The sequence below is a fragment of the Danio aesculapii genome, chromosome 2 (assembly GCF_903798145.1).
Source record: "Danio aesculapii chromosome 2, fDanAes4.1, whole genome shotgun sequence".
Taxonomy (NCBI): Eukaryota; Metazoa; Chordata; class Actinopteri; order Cypriniformes; family Danionidae; genus Danio; species Danio aesculapii.
Genome location: NC_079436.1, coordinates 7,056,625 through 7,077,630, shown reverse-complemented (window position 1 = coordinate 7,077,630; position 21,006 = coordinate 7,056,625). Strand labels below are relative to the sequence as shown.

Here is a 21,006-nt window from a genome sequence, read left to right as displayed (position 1 = left end):
GGCATCCGCTGCATAAAACATGCGGGAATCAGAATCAGAATCAGAAAGAGCTTTATTGCTAGGTATGTTCACACATACTAGAAATTTGTTTTCGTGACAGAGCTTCTACAGTGCAACAGCATTACAGAGACAGGACAAAAAACAGATAATAAATATATTTAAAAAAATTGAAGTAAGTAGCGAGTGCAAATATACAGATTGACAAGTGTATGTACATAAATAAGACCCCTGATAAATAAGGTACTAAGCCAAAGGAAAATGAATGAATGAATTTGAAAGCAACACTTTTTTTTTTAATTAAATTAAGGATAAACTCTGAATGCGAACATAACACCAAATTTACTTCAATACACACACATACGCACGCACATTTAATCTTCATTTAATCAAGATGATAAAGACAGCTGTGTCAATTGTGTTATTTTGGTGTGGTTTACAAAAAAAGACATGCATCTTCTTCTTGGCGAGTTGCAAATCAACTTCAGAGTTGCATATCGCCACCTACTGTGATGGAGTGTCAAGAGATTGAACTGGTTTTCTAAATTCTATTGTATAATCCACTATTAGGCGACGGGGTGCCGTGGTCGGTAGTGCTTTCACCTTACAACAAGAAGGTCGCTGGTTCGAGCCTCAGTTGGCGTTTCTGTGTGGAGTTTGCATGTTCTCCCCGCGTTCGTATGGGTTTCCTCCGGATGCTCCGGTTTCCCCCACAGTCCAAAGACGTGTGGTACAGGTGAATTGGGTAGGCTAAATTGTCTGTAGTGAATGGGTGTGTATGGATGTTTCACAGAGATGGGTTGCAGTTTGAAGGGTATCCACTGTGTAAAACATATGCTGGATAAGTTGGCTGTTCCTTCCGCTGTGGCGACTCCAGGTTAACAAAGGGACTAAGCTGAAAAGAAAATGAATGAATGAATAATCCACTATTCTCAATGAATCATATAACTGACTTCATTTGTCTCCCTGAATCTAAACCATCTTTTAATAAACCTTTTATTGTGAAATCCTGGTATCCTAAGCTATGCAATTCCTCTTTAAGATTTCTTCTTTCATTTTTATATGCTTTGCACCTTTTTAAAACATGTTCCACTGTCTCCTCTGTGTATATCCTGTTCTTAAACGTGTAAATGTGTTCTCTTTGGCTAAGATTATGCATTATTTTGCTTTTCTTTATTGTTTTTTGGATCTTATAATAATGTCTACCTGTGTTACTGGACTCCCAAACTTTCTGCCATTTCCTATCACAAGCTTCTAAGATTAGGCTTTTCCCTTCTGCTCTGCTTAGTGAGATGTGTATAATTGGTTCATTTTGTTGTAGAGATTCTTTAGCTATTTTCTCTGCCTCCTCATTGCCCCGAATTCCAACATGTGCTGGTACCCACATTAGATGAGTTACTTTCATCTGTGTTAGACTATTAAACTTGATCATTTCTGTTAGAATGTCATTTCTTTTTAATTCCATTGATTTCAAGCTCATTAGGACAGCCATTGAATCAGAACATTTTAGTGCTTTTTCAGGTCTAATTTCATATATCCACTCTAATGCCATTAAAATTGCAACCATCTCTGCTGTGTATACAGATGTTCCATCTGATATCCTTACAGCCTTCCTCACTTCAAGCTCTGGAACATAGAGTGCTACTCCTGCCCTTCCTGATTCCATTCTCTTTGAACCATCTGTATATATTTGAAGAAATGAGTAATATGCATTATTAATGTAGTTCTTGACATATGTGATAATGTTAACAGCTTCTTCCATCTCCGTTTAGTTTTCATGCAATTTTTAATCTACTTTTGGTTGATCAAGTAACCAAGGTGGAATTGGTGACATTATATTTATCGATGCAAAAGATAATACATCAAGATCATTCTCATTTACCCATTCTTCTATTTTCCAGGCAAAGCCCTTCCCTCGTGTATTTATAACTTCCCAGCAATCACTCCAAAAGATGTGCAATTCGAAGGAAGGACTTTTATTCGATTTCTGCCGACCGGAAGTGGGGGCAGGATCAAGGCTGCTGCAGTCAACCCCCTTTTCCTCATTCTCGCACGTAACGGCCATCTTCCTTCCAGATCAAGAAGACTGTTCGTGCAGACATGGCCGACTACTCTAACGTGGCTCCGCCGTCCTCGAACGCCGGTGCAGGGATGAACGACGCATTTAAAGACGCTCTTCAGAGGGCCAGACAGGTGAGTGCTTCAAAAGACTCCGAATGGCTCTTATTTTCACGTTTGGTTATTCAAAACGAAAGTGTAGCTTGACGAATTCGTTAGCTGACGTGCTAATTTGAGGCCTCGTTGCAACAAAGAGCTTTCGGTAGTGCGCGTTTTCTGTTTTCTTTATCCTCGTATTTGTTTTGAGTTTAGCTGAAGTAGACAGACGTTTTGCAATTAATGCGGTTATTTCGTACACCTTCATTTAATTTTAAGGACAAACGGTTTATTATAACTTCTATTTATTAGATGTTTATTTGAACCGTGGCTGTTAACGTTACGCACAAACAAGTACTCGGAAACAAAGTCAGGACGCTTGCGTTAGCCTTTAAAATATGTGATAAGTGAGTGTTTTAGTGTGCCCAGTATATGTTTTTATTTTCAAAATTTCATTCGGTTATATAAATTAAGCTGAATTCCTAGTTTTGGTGGGAGGATTTGGGAGTACGAGTGTAAACTAACGTTAGTTTTGTGTAGAATCAATGAAGACTTATTATCCAGTTAAATTAAAGAAGTTTTATTTTTTATGACAAAATAAAAAAAATTATACGCAAAGTCCATTAAGACATTTCTGAAACCATCGAGGATAAAATACACAAGCCATTGGCTTCCATTGTGGTTCTTGATATCAAAAAACGGACGAGGAAATCTTAAATGGAGTGCAAACAGCTTTTGTCACAAGGATAAATGTCCCTGTTAGCCCTTGTAGAATGACCATGTATCACTTACTAAAACACACATTTACCACAATCATACCGATACTTTGTTACCATTTTCTTGAAAGTATTAAATGCTCTCACTAATCTAAAAAAATAAATTACCCTTATTTCAGCTTTAAAAAAAACTTATTTTGCTATAATAATCATGTAAATGTGTCAGTGGAGGAATGTTTAAAACAATTCTACACAATTTATTGTACACCACAGGGTTCAATGCTAAGAATTTTTTCTACTGGTCCAATTGGCCCAGTGATTCAGATTTTTACTTGCCCTGGCAAAAATTTCCCTGGCCCCCACCAAGGAAAAAAAAGAGAGAAGTTAATAGCTACTTTTAGCCACATATTTTAAATAATTTCGGTGAATCTATAATTTAAAAAAAAAATGTTAATAAATGTGTAATGAGCAAAATACAAAGTGTTGCAAAATTCAAACGAAAAGAGCAGTATGGAAAATGTGGAGGTGTTTTATTAGTTCAAAATTATTTAACAAAAGGTGGTTGACTTGTCATACTGATGGCAAATTGTGCAAAACATCCCTTTATTTTTTTCAAAATGTTGTACCCATGTAAAGACATTCGAAACATTGGAAAACACATCAGAAACAAGACATTAGAGACATTTTCCCCTTATAATTTGATGTTGCCGTCACTTCACTGTACTGGTTGTTACCAGGTTACGATCAAAAATAGCATGCTCAGTCTGCAGTTTATTATGTTTTAAAAACTATTGCTATATACCTAAAGGCTGCCGCGTAGTCAACAATTGTTGTGATCACATTAGACATGGGCCAGTATAAGATTCTGACTGTATGATAACCTTGGATAAAAATATCACTGTTTCTCGGGATTGTGATTACTGCTCTAAAATATATTCTTTTTAAATGTCTGGGTAAAAAAAAAAAAATAAATAACTTTTGTCCACTTTGAACACAATGGCTATGTTTGAAATTGCATACTTCCATACTATATAGTATCCGAGCCAAGTGGTACGTCTGAATTCATAGAATTTGAAAAACTGTATGCGAGAATAGGCATGGATCAGCAACCTTGGATAAAAATATCACGGTTTGTGATTACTGCACTAAAATATATTCTTTTTAAATGTCTAGGTAAAAAAACAAAAACTTTTTCCCCTTTGAACACAATATATATTATTTTGAGAAACAAAAAATATTTTGGAAGGCTAAATAATATGTCAGGCTAAAACAATAATTCATGCTAAATAACATGTAAGGTTAGTAATTCAAATGAATCATTGACTTCTGTTGTCTTCATTAGTTTCCAAAACACAGATTACAACAGTTTAAAACAGCATTTTTGGATATCTTATCTGTTAGATACTGCTGTCCTAAAAAAACTTAATAAAAAATAAATAAATAAAAAAAACATACATATACCTTATGAATGGAATATTTTGGCGGTTTAAAACCTTTTTAGACACAGCCAATATATTTTATTCTGAGCAACATTTAAAATATTTTGGAACATTAAGCATGTCAGGCTAAATAATTCAAATAAATCCTTGACTTCTGCTGTTTATTAACTTAAAAAGCACAAATTTCTTTACAAATTAAAATCGGCATCTTTTGATGTCTTTTCTGCTGGAGAGACTAAAGTCTTACATATACCGTGGGAACTCTATAACAGAAATTTTTGTTGGTTTTAAAACTGACTTTTCCAAACTGATAACTTGAAAATGTGTAATTCCCAATGTTGTTTTTTTTTTTTTATAGATTGCTGCAAAAATTGGAGGTGATGGGGTACCCCCCTCTCCAGTTTCTAACGACTTTGGTTATGGAGGACAGAAGAGGCCTCTTGAAGATGGAGGTAAGTTCATGGAAATAATATTGTTGGATAATTTATTATTGAACTTTTCAAAATTTAGGTGTCCAATGTGACTAATCAGATTATATATTTTCAAATTAGCATATTGAGGCAGTGTGAAAATGTTAAATAGGATTGAATGCAAATGAGCAAGCAGATTAGTTAGTAAACGCATGCTTATGTTCTCCAAATGTTAAGGAAAATGTACTCATTTGAATGCATTTATTTTCTACAAATCCACACTCGCTCATCATTTTTCGTTGTGCCAAATTTGTATAAAGTTCCTACTTTTTTTTTTCTTTTTTTTTTATAGAATTAATTTTCAACTGATGCTAATTGCTTTTGACTGATTGCCGTTTTTTAGTTTAATTTCACATTTTCATATTCCTTTAATAATAAGTATACACAAAGACAGTAAATGGCCAGGGTCTACAAGATGGACTTGTCTACTTGGACTAAATTAACGTTTTCTTTACAGATCAACCAGAAACCAAGAAAGTTCCACCAAGTGATCGTAAGCATTGTTATTGTATTCCAGGCATAGCTAATTACCTTTTTATATTTTAAATTAAAAAAATGTAACAAATTAAGCGATATAATTTAAGTTGTTCACTGATCTATGTTCATGCTTTCATTTGTGCCACAGCTTTTTCAGCTGTAATGGGAGGCATGGGTGGCCCACCAAGGTAAATTAAAGTATTTTTGTCACACTAATTTAAAAGATACACATCTACGTTGCCTTTTTTAACGATGCTATCGCATCTCTGTGCAGGTCTATATCTGAAGAGTTCAAGGTCCCAGATGGCATGGTTGGCTTCAGTAAGTTGCCCTTTTTTTATTATTCATATCAGCTGTTTGTTTTTGGAGTATTTATATTTCAAACATATAAAATTAAATGCTTAACACTTATTTTCAGTCATTGGAAGGGGAGGAGAACAGATTTCAAGACTGCAGCAGGAGTCCGGCTGCAAAATACAGATTGCTCCTGGTGAGTCAAAAATGAAAAGCCTATTGGATCGTTTACACTGAGCTGTATGGTTCACAGGTCATGTTTATCAGGCTTGTGTCTCCACTGCCTTCACTTCCATTGTGTTGTTGTCATTCTCGCTCAAAGTAAAAGCTGTAAGGGTTTTTCACACACCGCATGAGAAGCACTTCTGTAAATGTTAACAGCATTTGATGATAGCTGCTAGGGCCGCACGATTCTGGTTAAAATGAGAATCACAATTTTTTTTTTTAATCAAGATCATGATTTTCTCACGATTCTGTAGATGTAAAATAAAGGTTAATATGAGTATCCTAATATTATTGTTATTACTCAAACATATAGTAAAGCAACAATAATATCAGGTCTATGTGTAGGTCTACTGTTGCTATAAATCTTGTATAGACTTTAAATGGTGGACTTGAACAGACTCGTAAAGTGATGACATCACAATACAACTATTCATAATTCAAATTTTTTCACTGGTAAAATAAAACATTTGTCATTATCAGATTCCATCTTGCATTATATTCAACATTACTGTATGTAGGCTTGAGTAGCTATATTGACCCAGTAAACAATTATTTTTATGCGCAACACTGTGTTCGCAATAAAGAAAAAAACATATCAAATGCTCCTCGCAATCATAACTTTAAAATGCGATATGATCTTTTAAATGGTTTGCATGCCGGTTTCACTTTCGCTGCCAAGCGCTTTTCATATCATGGCTGTCGTCACTTTGAGGAAAAAAACCTACATGCTAATCATACATCCCGCACGACACCCAATCGATCGCCCTGTGCAACAAACTGAACGTTGTTTACAACTTAATTACCTGTTATTCACAGCCTATGCAGGTTCTGACGCTAAATTACTCATTTGCAGACACATGCGTGTCCTCTTGGTAGTAAACAAACCGCTCGCATTCAGCTCACGTGTGATTTCGCTGCCGTGAATGCATCATTGCATGAAGACAGAAATGACATTGTTGGGTGAATTATACCTTATAAAATACAGTCTGTGTTTGGGGGTGTCCATGTTGCTGAGTAACGTTTATAAAATGTGAAAACTTGTGTGATCGCCTTTACGCTTCTCTCCTGACCTTGAATATAGAATTGGCTGAATCGTAGATATGCTGAATTAAGATGGTGTGTAGGGTCGAATCGAGATTGCAATCTTTTTTCGATTAATCGTGCAGCTCTAATAGCTGCAGATCAATGCTAATGCAAGTTACTGAATGTCTGTAAATATAAAACATATATGAACACACACAGCCCATTACAATGTCCGAAATGTTACCAATTACTGATTTTTTTCCAAAACATACAAATAAAGGCCTTATTTGTGTTCAAAAAAGATATGCAATCAGGACAAACCTCTCATCTGTATCTCTTTACCTGCACGTCTAACCTCTTGTTAAAGTAATTCCAAGTACATAAGTCCAAAAGGCAATCATGAATTAACAATTGCAGCTTATTTGTGTTTTAGGTTGCTGAAAGAATCAATTGCTTATGCTTTTTTTTCTTCGATCTCACGTTAGTCTGTTTCACAACGGATGGGAGTAGCACTTTAATAACCATGCGTAAGTTGTTATTATTAGGCAAGTACACTCAAATCGAGAAAATGAAATCACTCGCACTTTACCACATGTTTTTAGATGCCCTCGTAAACAAAAGACACAAAGCAGATTATGGCATGTGGATGTTTGTCACAAGAAGACAACCAAGTTTATTTGGCTCAGTTGACCATGGCTAGGGCCAAACAGAATCTGTGGACATTTTTTGCTATTTTTGTGCAGAATTTTGTAAAAAAAAAAAATCAGCAGATTTATGTGAAAATGTTTTTTTTGGAGAATCATAACTAAACAATATATAATTTGAAGAAATGAAAAATAATAAATTTTAAACTTTTTTTTTTTTTTAATATTAACAATGCAAATCCATCTAGATGCACTTATTTGTTATACAAAGCAAGTCTCATATAATATATTTACTAAAAGACAGAACATATTACTTTACAAACTTTTGTAAATAAATCATATGAGCATTTTAATATAACTATTATTATATCACAAATTATTAGTAAACTGAATCCATATAAATTAACAGAGATTTACACAAGTAAATGTGTTGACTCAATGATGGGCTAAAAATCTGCGGATTTCTGCACACGCAGATTCCGTGTGAGCCTAACCATGGCTCATGTGTGTTATGATGCCACGTCCCAGCTGTATATTTAAAAATGGGGCTTTCTTCATTGTCATTCTCCTGGCTTGTTGCTTGCATTGGTGATGATTCTCTGTAAACCAATAACGTTCAGAAGTGAGTTTAGCTCCACCCTTTGGAATTGTTCTGTTGTGCTAGATAGTTGCTCTCTGGAAAGGGTACTCAAAGTGGTACGTTATGATTAGCTCTTTTAGTGCTTTTGACAGTGGAATCAGACACAAGAAGTGTACCATACTGTACCTTACCGCACCACTCAGTGGGAACGGTCTATATGTCTGATTGTTGTCAGTTTTTTGGTTTGACTGCTTATTGGTCATTCTTCTCATCAGACAGTGGTGGTATGCCTGATAGGTCAGTGACATTAACAGGATCACCAGATGCAATCATGTGAGTATCTCCATTCAAAATTTTCTTTTTTCCTCTCATAATGAGCATGGTGTCTTTAAGTGTTTAAAACAAATTCATTCTACTCAATAGGACTGCTAAGAGGCTGCTCTCAGAGATTGTAGAGAAAGGCAGACCATCTCCAGCATTCCATCACAATGATGGACCAGGCATGTCTGTTCATGAGATGATGATCCCTGCCTCCAAAGCGGGCCTGGTCATTGGAAAGGGAGGAGAAACAATCAAACAGTTACAGGTAAACAATTGTAGGCAACCTGCATACATGTGGTTAAATCACCACAATGTTAATTAGATTTTTGACCGTAAAGCTTTTGTTGATCTTTGTCTGTGCTTTCCATACGTTTAATTAATTTAGATGTTGAATACTTTGTATAATAGGAACGGGCTGGAGTCAAAATGGTGATGATTCAAGATGGACCCCAAAACACAGGTGCTGATAAACCACTCAGGATCTCTGGTGATCCTTTCAAAGTTCAGGTACGCTATATATTACTTTGAAATTGTTGTATTACGTACAGTATATCAATTCAGTTTTTTTGTTTCTTTGAATAGGGTGTAATTGAATTTTTAATTTTTTTTTGTTATATACAGCAAGCTAAGGACATGGTAATGGATCTGATTAGAGATCAGGGTTTCCGTGAACAGAGAGGAGAATATGGCTCTAGAGCAGGTGGTGGTGGAGGAGGAGACAGTTTGGATGTAAGTACTGCTTTATGAGACTGAACCTAAATTTGAAATTATTTTTTTGTTTTGAAAGAAGTTGACTGTTAAACGGTTTTGCTACTGCTTTAGGTCCCTGTGCCAAGGTTTGCTGTGGGTATTGTGATTGGCAGGAGTGGCGAAATGATCAAGAAGATTCAGAATGATACTGGTGTGAGGATTCAGTTCAAGCCAGGTATATAAGAGGCCATTTACATGTTTTCAAAAATCTGAAATAATTTGAGTTTGGCTGTTTGTTTACAAGACAGCATACTACACGTGTAGTATGTGTTGGGTATGTAGACGTGTAAAACATTGATTTTAAAGGAAAGCCCAATCAAACTCCTAGGAACAGCAATGTTGTTACTGCTCAAGAGTTTGCTAACATTTTTTCAGCAGTGAATTCATTTCACCATCAAATACTCCGCAAATAAAACAATGGTTTTGGCCATTTTTGCAGATGAAGAAATAAATATGCTGATAATTTTGAAAAATGCTGTCTTGTATACATGCAAGAGAAACTTTTACACCACAATAATATAGCCAATAACAGAGATATAGCCTGAGATAGTTTAGAATCAGTTTACAGCACATGGCACAAATGCGATTTTAAATCAAGTTGAACCATTGACACATGCTTGCTTTTCCTTTCAGATGATGGCACCACACCAGAAAGGATTGCTCAAATTATGGGACCTCCAGATAGAGCACAGCATGCAGCAGATATCATAACTGACCTACTGAGAAGTGTGCAGGCAGGAGGACCCCCTGGTCATGGTGGAGGTGGTGGTGGTGGCGGTGGTGGCAGAGGAAGAGGCCGTGGACAGGGAAACTGGAACATGGGCCCTCCTGGTGGTCTGCAGGAATTCACTTTTACTGTACCTACCATGAAAACCGGCCTCATTATTGGCAAAGGTTAGTTGTTTTTAGAGATCACGTTACACTAAGGCTACGTTCACACTGCAGCCAAATGTGGCCCGAATCGGATTTTCTTGCCCACAAATGACTCAGGTGATGACAGTGTGAACAGCCCAAACCGCATGGAATCTGATCTTTTCAGGTCAGATCTCTGCCACTTTCATATGTAGTCTTAAATCAGACACCGATCTGATGTTTTGCAATGTGACTGCAGTGTGAACGGTTATGTCGGATTTCATGTGACTTTTACATGATCTTTGAGCGACATGCGTCATCACTGTGCTGCAAATATCCTCTACTCATCAGCATCACAGTAGAATGGCACACGGTGATTACCACATAAAGTTGGTTGACCATTTAGAAAAAGATTTTGAAGGCAAAACTGGTGCTTGTTAACGATTGAGGCACGGGTTGATCGCGAATCTGAAGAGCGTGGTGCGTGTTGCGGACATGGGATCCGTGTGCAAATGAGGGAGAACTTTCTCTCCGAGAGAAAAAAGGGCAGGTGCTCGAGCACCCAAACCCCCCCTTCTGTATGTGTCTGCTGTTTATAACGAAGTAAAATGAAATGCAAACGGCGCCTTCTCAGTTCAGTCTGCGGCTGCTCATTAACCCTTTAAGAGTTCACTACACCGGTGGTCAAACAAACGCGCACCGCGGTTGTCATAAATCGCGAATGATCCGTGTTTTCAATCACAAATGACTTAAAGATTTTAAATGCCGAAATACACATTAGTAGTTGCAGAACAATCATTTACAGTCCTTAAAATACACCACGGTTGTCTGTGAAAAGGGCAATAATCATATAAGCATGATCTGACAACGTGCTTGCTTCATACAGTATCACGTGTGCATAATTAGACATTTTGTGCTGTCCGTAACTGTGCTTTTGTGCATGCGGGTCAGTTTAGGACCATGATATGTTCACATTGCAAATCTGATATTGGCCACATTTATAAGAGCAGTGTGAACAGCCATGCGAAAAATCAGATCTGAGATTTGAGCGCTAAGCCTGACAGTGTGAACGTAGCTTAATACTTTCCCTCTGTGAGTTATGTTTAGCTGTGATCATGAAAACATTCACCGTTCCTCTGTTCTCTTCATACATAAATGCATAATCTTGTCTGTTCTTGTTCTGTAAATGTATTTATTTTTTGTAAAAGCTATTATGCCTTATATATTAAAAAAAATTGAAATGGTTAATAGTTTTTTTTTTTACTAAACTGACCACATAAATGGACCACGAGAACAGCAAATGCAAGCCTCGAAAATGAATTAACATTGATGTTATTTATTATTATTTTCTTTAGGTGGTGAAACCATTAAAAACATAAGCCAGCAGTCAGGAGCCAGGATAGAATTGCAAAGAAACCCTCCTCCTAATTCGGATCCTAATATAAAGATCTTCACAGTCCGTGGGTCACCCCAACAAATTGATTATGCCAGGCAATTGGTAGAGGAGAAGATTGGAGTGAGTGTCCTTTTTTTTACCTCCATGTTTAGTTTTTATTTTCAATATTTTTAATACCTCGTTTGGATTACATTTAAAATGTTTGTTTTTCTTTGTCATAGGGTCCAGTTAGCCCTATGGGTGGCCCTCATGGTCCACCTGGGCCACATGGAGGACCTTCTCATGGACCTCCTGGTCCACAGGGACCACCTGCTCCTATGGGCCCTTACAACCCTGGGCCTTATGGCCAGGGCCCACCTGGACCACAGTAAGGACTTGTTACATTGCTTACTATGTGACAGTGTTTTTGCTTGTTTGTTGTGAGCCAGTTCAGTTGGATATGAGCTTATTGTATTTTATTTTTATCCTCAGTGGACCCCCAGCACCGTACCAGCCTCAAGGCTGGGGCAATGGATACCCCCACTGGCAGCAAGGACAGCCTGATCCTAGTAAGTCTAACTAAAGTTTGTTCAAAATAGCTTTGTGAAGTCCATATGCAATATTAGTCATTTTTCCACTTAAGCTGTTTGTTCCCCAGATAAAGCAGCGGCTGATGCTAATGCTGCAGCATGGGCTGCCTATTATTCTCAGTACCAGCAGCAGCCCCAGGGTCCAATGACACCCACCTCGGCAGCCCCAGGCACAACCCAAGCCAATGGACAAGGTGGGTTTTTAGCTGCACTTCACAAAAAAACAACCCTCCATTCACACTTGACCTACAGTATTTTGAACAGTAGTAGTTAGAGGCCTTTCAGTGTTGTCTTAACGGAGCGGTGCAATGTTGCTATTCTAATGGTCTATCTATTGATCTGGGATGGCCTTTTATTGGCTAGCACTTATGGAAAGGACAGTTTCTCAGACACTCAACCTGCTTGTGCAAAGTGCACAACCTAGCCAGCGGAGGACTTTCTGCAGCCTTTAAAAGAATGGTTCTCAATTTCTCAAATTGTACCATTTTTAACAGGTGACCCGCAAGCTCCAGGTCAAAGTGGACAGGCAGATTACACCAAGGCCTGGGAGGAATATTACAAGAAATTGGGTATAAATACTTTGACAAATGTAGCGTCAGAGATTTTCTTTGAGCGGCCAGGTTAAATAGCAGCAGGGCTTGAATAGCCAATCAGTGCTGTTTTACTTTTGGAGTCTTGTGAGGAAAATTAGAGGCGGGAGAATTTTCGTTCTGGTCTATAAATATATTGGTCTCAAACCCTGCTGTTCAGAATAAGGTGCTGTAGTGTCTCAACAGAGGTAGAATAGGATTAACACATCAAATCGAAACCATGAATGAGATTGCACTGTTCACTTTTCTGAATTTCCATAATGGATTAATATGTACTCCTTTCCAAATTTGTTTGATATTCCTGTATTTCTATGACTTGTATTTATGAATATTTCTTTTGAATTTACTGATATTTTACTGCTACTTAAAGTTTGACTCTTTTAATTGGACTTATTCGATAATATTCATTTGCATTTTTGCTAAATTTAACAGTAGGCTAAGTTGCATGTTTCAATCAGAATTAACAAGTAATTCTGTGGTGTCTAATCATTTTAACATTTAGGCTTAAGATTAAAGTCAGCTTGGTCTTGTCTCATCAGGTCAAGGCCAGCCTCAGCAGGACTACACCAAGGCGTGGGAAGAGTACTATAAGAAGCAAGGTGAGATAAGTATGTGAAAGTAGTTTTCTTTATTTTGTAATAGTTTGGGGCAGCTGCAGCTCTTTCACAGTCCTCTCTGCAGTAGAGCTGCTGTGGATTCAGCTGCCCTACAGTAAAGTAGTGGGTTTCTGTCCTGGCACTCGGAGGTAGAGTGATCAGGGTCGTTCCCCTTCTTACAAACATTCATGAATCGTGCAGAGCAAGTTTTTGTGTACAGGGTTCCCACAAGTCCTTAATGTCTTTTCAAATGCTTTTTAAATCATTCAGTGTTGATCTTAAAACTAAAAAAAAAAGTTTTTAAATAAACTTATATAGATCGTTTCTTAAAAATGCTTGAATTGATATTGTGCAAGATATTTTTATTTTGTAAAGTTGAGTTGCTTTGCTTGTTTAGATAATGTAAACCCATGAAGCAAGAAAAAAAACAAGCATATTTATGTATCTAAAACTTCTGGTTACATCAGCCTACGCTCTTTTCAGTGAGCTAACGTCAGATCATTTTAGAAAACTATATAGGATGAACCAAATATTTTTCAGTTTTTCACAACAACAAAAAAAGATAAATAGAATATCCTATCTCTATCTATATCTCTATCATGTGGCCAAAAATAAAGGCAAAAGAAAAAAATGTTTTTGCATAGTTGCTTGACATGAAAACAAACAAAGTGTCTAGCAAGGTAACATGATGTAACCTTGCCTTCAACTGTAAATCGACCTCGAATGAAGTCTATCAATTTGAGGCTATTGGAGCTAGAAAGTCCTTGAATTGGAAGTTAACCAAAGTGTGGGAACCCTTTCTGTAAATCATTCATAAAGCAGTTCTGAAGTAAACTTTTGCAGTCCTGAAAGTTCTTATTTTTCAAATGTTAGTTGGTATGAAAGACATTTAAACCACATGTAAATGCTATGAAAAACTACTTTGCTCTTTTTGGCAAACTGATTACTGAATTGAAAGTTCATTTGTGTCTCGTTTTCACTGACTGGTATGGTACGGTTCGGGTCGGAACAGGTCATCTTTATCAGGCTTGCGTTTCCACTACCAAGGGTACCCTTTTGGTGGGCGTGGTGCATGACAAAGTTTCAGTCGACGTCATTCTCGCTGGAGGAAATGTGTATAATAAAGCTGTACAGGTCATTCACATATCATATGAGAAGCACTTCTCACAAAACAGATGCTTCATACACATAAATACTTGTGTAGAAATGTTTATTACTAACCTTTCTATGAACATGAGTTGATTATAACTGCAGATCAATGACAGTGCAAAATAGCCTAGTGTAACATCTGTAATTATATTAAATAAATAAATGAACATATATAAACACATGCAGCCCTTTACAGTCTCCAATATGTTACCAACTACAGAAGAACTACATATAGCAAACATTTCGTTTGTATTTAGGTTCAAAAACAACACAAAATATAGCCCACAGTCAGCGAAAACCTCTCATCTGTGTCTGTAATCTTCAGCAGCACATGTAGCCTCTGTTAGACAGTAATTCCATCATTCCCATTTCATTTTAGTCCAAAAGGTGGAGATAATAGTTAAACATGGCATTTTGTTCATGTTTGCTGAAAAATAATGTGCTCCTTTTTTTCCGGCTTCTCCTTTGCTTTTCACTCTCGCGTTTGTCAGTGTCTGACAGGATCAGGTTTCAAAAGCCCGTCAATAATCAAGCGCAGGTTATTATCATCAGCTCAAGAAGTTTGTTATTTCAGATATAATATTAGACGCAAGGGCACAAGCAAGAAAGCGAAACCGCTCGCGCCTCAGACTGGCTCGTAAAAAAATACGGGGCACAGGGTAAATCTGCCGTTCTTGGCTTTATGGCTGTTCATCAAGACGACGACAAGGTTTGTTTGCGCCCGGGTCGACCATGGCTCGTTATTATATGTATATATCATTCCGCTATAATGTCTCGGCTCGTCAGCTGTGTATTTTAAACATGGCGGGTTTTTTGTTTTCATTCTGGCTTGTTGCGTAAGCGAATGACATATCTCTGTAAACCAATAGCGTTCAGCTGCACGTCTTGCTCCGCCTTTTGGTACCCTTTCTAGTGTTTGGTACCCTTTTGAAAGGGTGCCGAAAAAGTGTTACGGTACGGTTTGGTTCGGTACGCCTTTTGACAGTGGAAACGGCCATAAAAGCGTACTGTACCGTACCACTCAGTGGAAACGGGCCATTGCTGTCCCTTTTTTAAAAATTTTTTAATTTGTTTAAACTTATTGTTGATAACTGCAAGTTTGGGTATTTACCCTAATGTCCAATAATGTGCTATAGTACTTGTATAATGACTAAACCACAAAGTTAACATTACTGCATTTTTATTCAGTAATATTGTTCACATGAGATTATAGCAATACTGTACTGCGTGGATTCCAAATCATAGTAACCAAAGTGTCTTTAATGGGAAAATGCTGTGCCATCAAAGTGTTGAGCTAAACATTTTTTAGAAAAGCTTGACCTTCCATTAATGGTTTTGATTCTCTCTTCTCAGGTCAAGCTGCTCCTCAAGCAGCTGCAGCAGCAACGGCGTCTCAGCCCGGAGGTCAGCCGGATTACAGCGCAGCGTGGGCCGAGTATTACCGCCAACAGGCAGCCTACTATGGTCAAGGCGCCCCTCAGGCAATGGGCGGTGCACCCCAGGCTCAGCAGGTACACTCCCAATAAAATGCCTTTTGCGCTGTTTACTTGAAAGATGTGCATGTTTTTGTTTTTCTTTCCACCACACCATTCCCAACACCCCCTTCCCCCCCACCCTTCTTTCCTCCTAACGTTTACTTCCACAGGCTCAGCAGGTTTCCAGACGAGTCGTCAATGCAACACTTAACCAAACACTTTTCTCCTCAAACAGGCAATTTTTTTTTTTTGAAGGGTGTTGCATATATGTTTCTGCTCTTAACATGTTGTGTATTTCTTATGTATTTCTTCTGCACAGGGCCAGTAATGTGAAGTGGACATAAAGTAAATGCTACATTGTCAGAAAAAAACCTTTGTTAAATGTTTGGATGCAGACGCCATGATGAAGATCTTTATTTGATTGGTTTGAGTGTTTAAGATAGATCGCAGACCGGCTCCAAAGTCAAGTATATATAAATATATTTTTCCCTTTTGCTTTGCCACTCTTGTAAATGAACGGTTTGTTTTTAGTCAGGTTAATATTTGGTCATTCCAGCTCCTGTATCTTCTGTATCTCATGTAGATTTGAGACTAAAGTCATTTCCATGTAAATCATCTCAGTTTTAATATGATATGCCTGTTGTGTTTTGCAATAAAACAATGAAACCTCCTGTGTTGGTAAGTGGGGTGCAAAGGTGGGGCATGTTTTGTGAACTTAACTTTGTTTTGGGACGGGGTGGGAGTCACGCAAATTTCCAAAAACCACAAATGTTGCTCTTGTTTTTATTTTTTTTTCTCTTTTTTGACCTGTCTATACTAGCGTTTTTGATTTTAGTTTAATTCCTGGTCTTTAAATGTCACGAGATCATCGACTGTTTGACAAATGGACAGCTCTGTTTTTATTCTGCATTCTTTGTTGTTGTTTTTACTGGTCGTTGATGTGGATGAGGTGTAGGCAGGTTATCTAAGGCAAAGTGGCTTGATGTTGGCAAGGTATGTGACTCATGCAATAACTCAGTGCTGTAGTGTTGCTCATTTTTGTACTGCATTTCACCTGGTTTGTTGAGGTTAATGAGAGCCATTTCCTTCCTCACAGGCAAGATTAGGAAGGCGGTAAGCAAGTGTGCGTCTTTGCATAAACTGTTCTTTTAATATTGTTATTGCAATCATGCTGCAAGTATTTTAGTTTTTTCAGAGTTTGCTGCTTTTTTACAGTGCAGGTCAAATGTTCTGATCAAGTCATGCCTTGCGAAATTACTTGTCCCCATCTTATATATATTTTAAATGTCTAAATTCAACCATTTGTGTATATATTGATTCTAAATATTGCTCAATCTTTTTGATACCATTAAAACACGAAAAGCTCAAATGCGAACATGCGACTACTTTTTTTGTCTGCTAGCATATAGGTTTTTGGGAGACTCTGGCCTTCCACACCAGTGAAATGAGCTCTCCACTGTAAGTACAAAATGTACATAACTCTGCGGCTGTCAATGCATTGTCTTTGACCGATTGAAACGCATTGTATCTTTAATATTCTCTAAATGTTGCCCTTTTTTGGGTAAGTATGTCAGGGCTGTAATTGATTTGACATGCATTTAAGATAATGACCTGACCCTTTTCCACATTGGATTGTTTCTTTTTGCCATAACATTGTGATATGTACATATTGAGTCGTTGCCATGTTGACACACTGCTTTAGTCATTAAGGACTATTCTTATCAAACTGTATCACTGTTCAGGCCAGGACGTCTATAGCAACTTTATCCCATTGACTAGTCAATTGTCCTTTTTTTTTCCTGCTTTGCCAAGTGTTTTATACTGCAAAAGCCATAAAGACCCAATGTCTCAAATGTCAATTAGCATTGTCTAATTTCTAAATTTGTGCCTGACCTGTTTTTGTGATTGAGGTCATCGATTTGATGCACGTTTTTCTTTGATTTGACTTTTATTAGTGAGCAGTGCAATGTCTAACTTTGCAGTGCCATCCCTGACCTTGCACCTTAGGTTCTGCAGCAATAACGCACAGGTAAGAGTATCCTAAAAAGTCAAAGCGATTGAACCTGTGGTCTCTCTAGTGTAATGCTTTTCATATTTGAAACTGAGGTCAATATGTGCTGCATAAACGATGTCTCTTGTAGTAAATAGACTGCCGTACGCAACAAATGTTGGAGTTTAGCTCTGCTGGAAATGTTTTTTGTCCATTTGAATTGCATGGCATTGACCTGTAGCTCATAAAACAATGTTTTTATTCTTAATTCTATTGATATCTTTAATTAGGATTGCTGTTTTTTGTTTTTTTTTTCCTCTAAATGAACTCAATGTTAATTTAATGATTGCTCATTTGATAACTTGCCGGTAAGTGTTTAGTGTGGTCCTGTTCTAATGTTATACACAATGCATGCAGATGCAAACTGATTCCGAGGTAGCCATATGAATGCTCTCAATTATAACTGACGTATACTGTATGTATGCTCATGTTTCACTGGTTTGCAAGCTATATTGATGCCCCTCTCTAGTGCTAACGTTTGTCCCACATTGCTGCCTTCATTCTCGCTCACAGTGTTGAAGATGCCGCAGGCGTAGTTCGTAGAATCAGGTCCTGAGCTAGTTTGTCCGTAAGGAGGATTCCTTTGAGTCTGTCCCTCCACTGAATGTAGACTGTTCGAGGGCTCCAATTATAAGGTAAAAATACATATATTATGAGGACTGTCATTGCAAAGAAGTCAATGTTTCTGTTAGTTTAGGGTGGATGCCAGTTAGTTTTGATTTTAGAAACATGCCATACATTTCTGTATTATTGGTTGTCAGTTCTATAAAATGTTCTTCGAGTACATGCTTTGCCTTTTGTTGATAAGTGTAGGGATTTAATGTGCTTTAATGCTGTACAGATGGACCATGACCAGGAAATTTTTTTTTTCTTTCTTTGAGTAGATATTTACTAGATCTTTTATTTTCTTCTTTGGTTCGACAGTTGATCATTTATAAAGCTAGTCTGTCCATTGCTGCATATCGTTTGTATGCATGCAAGATGTGCTTTTTCTTTTTTGAGCAAATTGTTCATAACAGAATTCGTGGGGGTCTTAAAACGAAGAGAAAATCGGAGAAATTTGGAGCATGCCTTTTTGAGGTAAAAAACAAAAAGCAGACAAAAAAAATCAACTGTTAAAGCTGTTGAATGTACCTTTTTTTTTCTGAGAATTGTTGGTCTGAATTGACTGTTGCCATTGTCATTAATAAAATTGTAATCGTTACGAATGGCTTAAGTTTTTATTGTTCACATCGTGTTGCTTTAAATGACACATTTTTGTACTGGCATAACAGGTGAGTTATGAACAAGCGTTACCTCCAGAAGCAGATTACAGTACATGAGTCTTAAATTGCCTGTTGCATGGCCTTAGCTTCGCATGACTAAAAAATCTGATCTGAATTTATGGGCAGTGTTGAAATCTTAATTTCCATACCCTTTTTTTGGAGACAAGTGTTTTCATCCCTTTTCAAACACTCCAATATGGTTACAACATTCAGGTCTCAAAAGCTGAAGGACCCTAAAAGTTTAGACCATTCATTGTGCAAATCATTCTTCAAGTCCAAACAGAGATTTCCATAAAAGAACACTGAAAGGTATATAAAATAGACATCTGTCCTTTTTTTAACCACTTAATTTTAAACATACAAACATTACATGGCACTAATAGTGACTTGGAAGACAAGTCAATGATGAGGACTAGACTCAGCAGCTGTAGGCAGTGAGTGAGTGCGTGAATGGCTGGCTGACGGACAGATTTAGTCACTGAACTTGTGCTTCCAGCAAAGCACTGTGTACCAGATGCACTGAGGTGTCACTACAGCCGTTCAGGTGATGGATCACATCTGTTCCCAGATAGCTCAGAAGCAGATCAGATCGTCTGTGAAGCAGGTGTAGGATGTCCTCAGCCAGTGTCTCCAGACTAAAATAACGTACTTTGTCGAGGTCAAAAATGTCCTTAAGAAAGAACAACACCTGCTCCTGTAGGACAAAAGTCTGAATTAATGTAGTTAACAACTAACAATGAAGTGTACACCCTAGCAGTCTCAAGATGACTACCTGGTCATTAGTACCAAGAATCCCAAAAATCATTGAAATAAGTTTTAATAATTTATTATTTACCGCTAAGTGCAGTGAACCTCCAGGAACAGATCTGAAAAACCTAACCCAATGGTTCCAAATTCTAGTCCAGGAGTTTAACTAAACAGCAAATTTTTGACATCTCAAAGGATTAGTTCACTCAAATATTAAGGTTTTTAACTACGTTCCCTCGTTGTTCGAATTTCAAGACCCTTGTTTATCTCAACACAAATTCCAATATTATCAAAAGCTTGTTAATCTTCCATTGATAAAGATGGCTATTGTCACTTAACAGAAATAATGTACGGTATAGAATATAACGTCATGGGGCAGTGGAGAAAGAATTAATATTGTGTATGTCTCCCAAGAGCTTGGAGGACTGCATCCATACATCTCTACAATGACTCAAATAACTTAATACAGTCACCTGGAATAGCAAAGGAAGCGTTAATGGACTCCTAGTCTATTAAGATTAATCTTTAATGCCTCCATCTTACCCCAAACATGCTTAATAAAGTTCTGGGGACTGGGCTGGCCAATCCTGGAGCACCTTAACATGGAGGCTAAAGTATGAGAAAAGGAGCGCTATCCCGCTGAAGAATTTGCCCTCTCCTGTGGTTTGTCAAGTAATTGGCACACAAATGTCTTGATACCTCAGGCTGTTGATTTTCCATCCACTTGTACGCCCCCATACTGAATGAAACTGTAATTTTTTCTTGGTTTCCTCACTTGACTGATTTCTGTGAGAATCTCGGGTCCATGCATGTTCCAATAGGTCTTCTGCAGTATTTGTGATGCAGAATCAACAGAACTGCAGGGATACAGTTCACCAGAAGATTCATCTGCCACTTTTCCAAATGATCAACAACAAATCAAGCTCTTGCAACTGGGATCGACAACAAGACCTTTAGGTAGTATAGCGTAAACAGTTTTTTTTTTTGTTTTTTTTGCACACAAAAATGTTATTGGAGCTTCGTATGATTAGTTGAACCACTGAAGTCACATGGAATATTTTTAGTTCCTTTTCTAGACTTTGAACTAAAGATCTTTGCAGCAGACCCAAGGAAGTTCGGGTATATATATTTTAAATGGTTGGTCAGGACTGTAAGTAATACCAGAAATCAATCAAAAGCACTTTGCATGTGTTTTGAAATTGTATAATTATCATGGGATATGAACAG

General features: G+C 37.4%; 2 protein-coding genes across 8 annotated transcripts in view; one reads left to right on the top strand and one right to left on the bottom strand.

The window, feature by feature from the left end:
- The first annotated feature begins 2,036 nt into the window (after positions 1 to 2,036).
- fubp1 (far upstream element (FUSE) binding protein 1) lies at positions 2,037 to 18,971 on the top strand. 6 transcript variants are annotated; one of them, XM_056471833.1, is made up of 20 exons: positions 2,038 to 2,190; positions 4,665 to 4,758; positions 5,234 to 5,269; positions 5,402 to 5,441; positions 5,528 to 5,574; positions 5,672 to 5,743; positions 8,295 to 8,352; positions 8,443 to 8,605; positions 8,749 to 8,847; positions 8,962 to 9,069; positions 9,163 to 9,265; positions 9,724 to 9,984; positions 11,298 to 11,458; positions 11,560 to 11,705; positions 11,810 to 11,886; positions 11,976 to 12,101; positions 12,402 to 12,476; positions 13,037 to 13,105; positions 15,596 to 15,753; positions 16,037 to 18,971. In XM_056471833.1, exons 1-20 carry the CDS (start codon positions 2,098 to 2,100, stop codon positions 16,043 to 16,045), a joined length of 1,995 nt encoding a protein of 664 aa, XP_056327808.1. In that variant the 5' UTR covers positions 2,038 to 2,097; the 3' UTR covers positions 16,046 to 18,971. The 6 variants fall into 6 exon arrangements, with proteins under 6 accessions (XP_056327814.1, XP_056327808.1, XP_056327802.1 ...); XM_056471827.1 differs by having other exon boundaries at positions 11,961 to 12,101; positions 13,037 to 13,096; XM_056471817.1 differs by having other exon boundaries at positions 11,961 to 12,101.
- Positions 18,966 to 21,006, bottom strand: part of miga1 (mitoguardin 1) — a 38,549-nt gene continuing 36,508 nt past the window's right edge. For both annotated transcript variants that reach the window (XM_056471860.1, XM_056471865.1), the window contains exon 16: positions 18,966 to 19,726. In XM_056471860.1, coding sequence (XP_056327835.1) covers positions 19,508 to 19,726 — 219 coding nt within the window. In that variant the 3' untranslated portion in view covers positions 18,966 to 19,507. The remainder of the gene's footprint in view (positions 19,727 to 21,006) is intronic.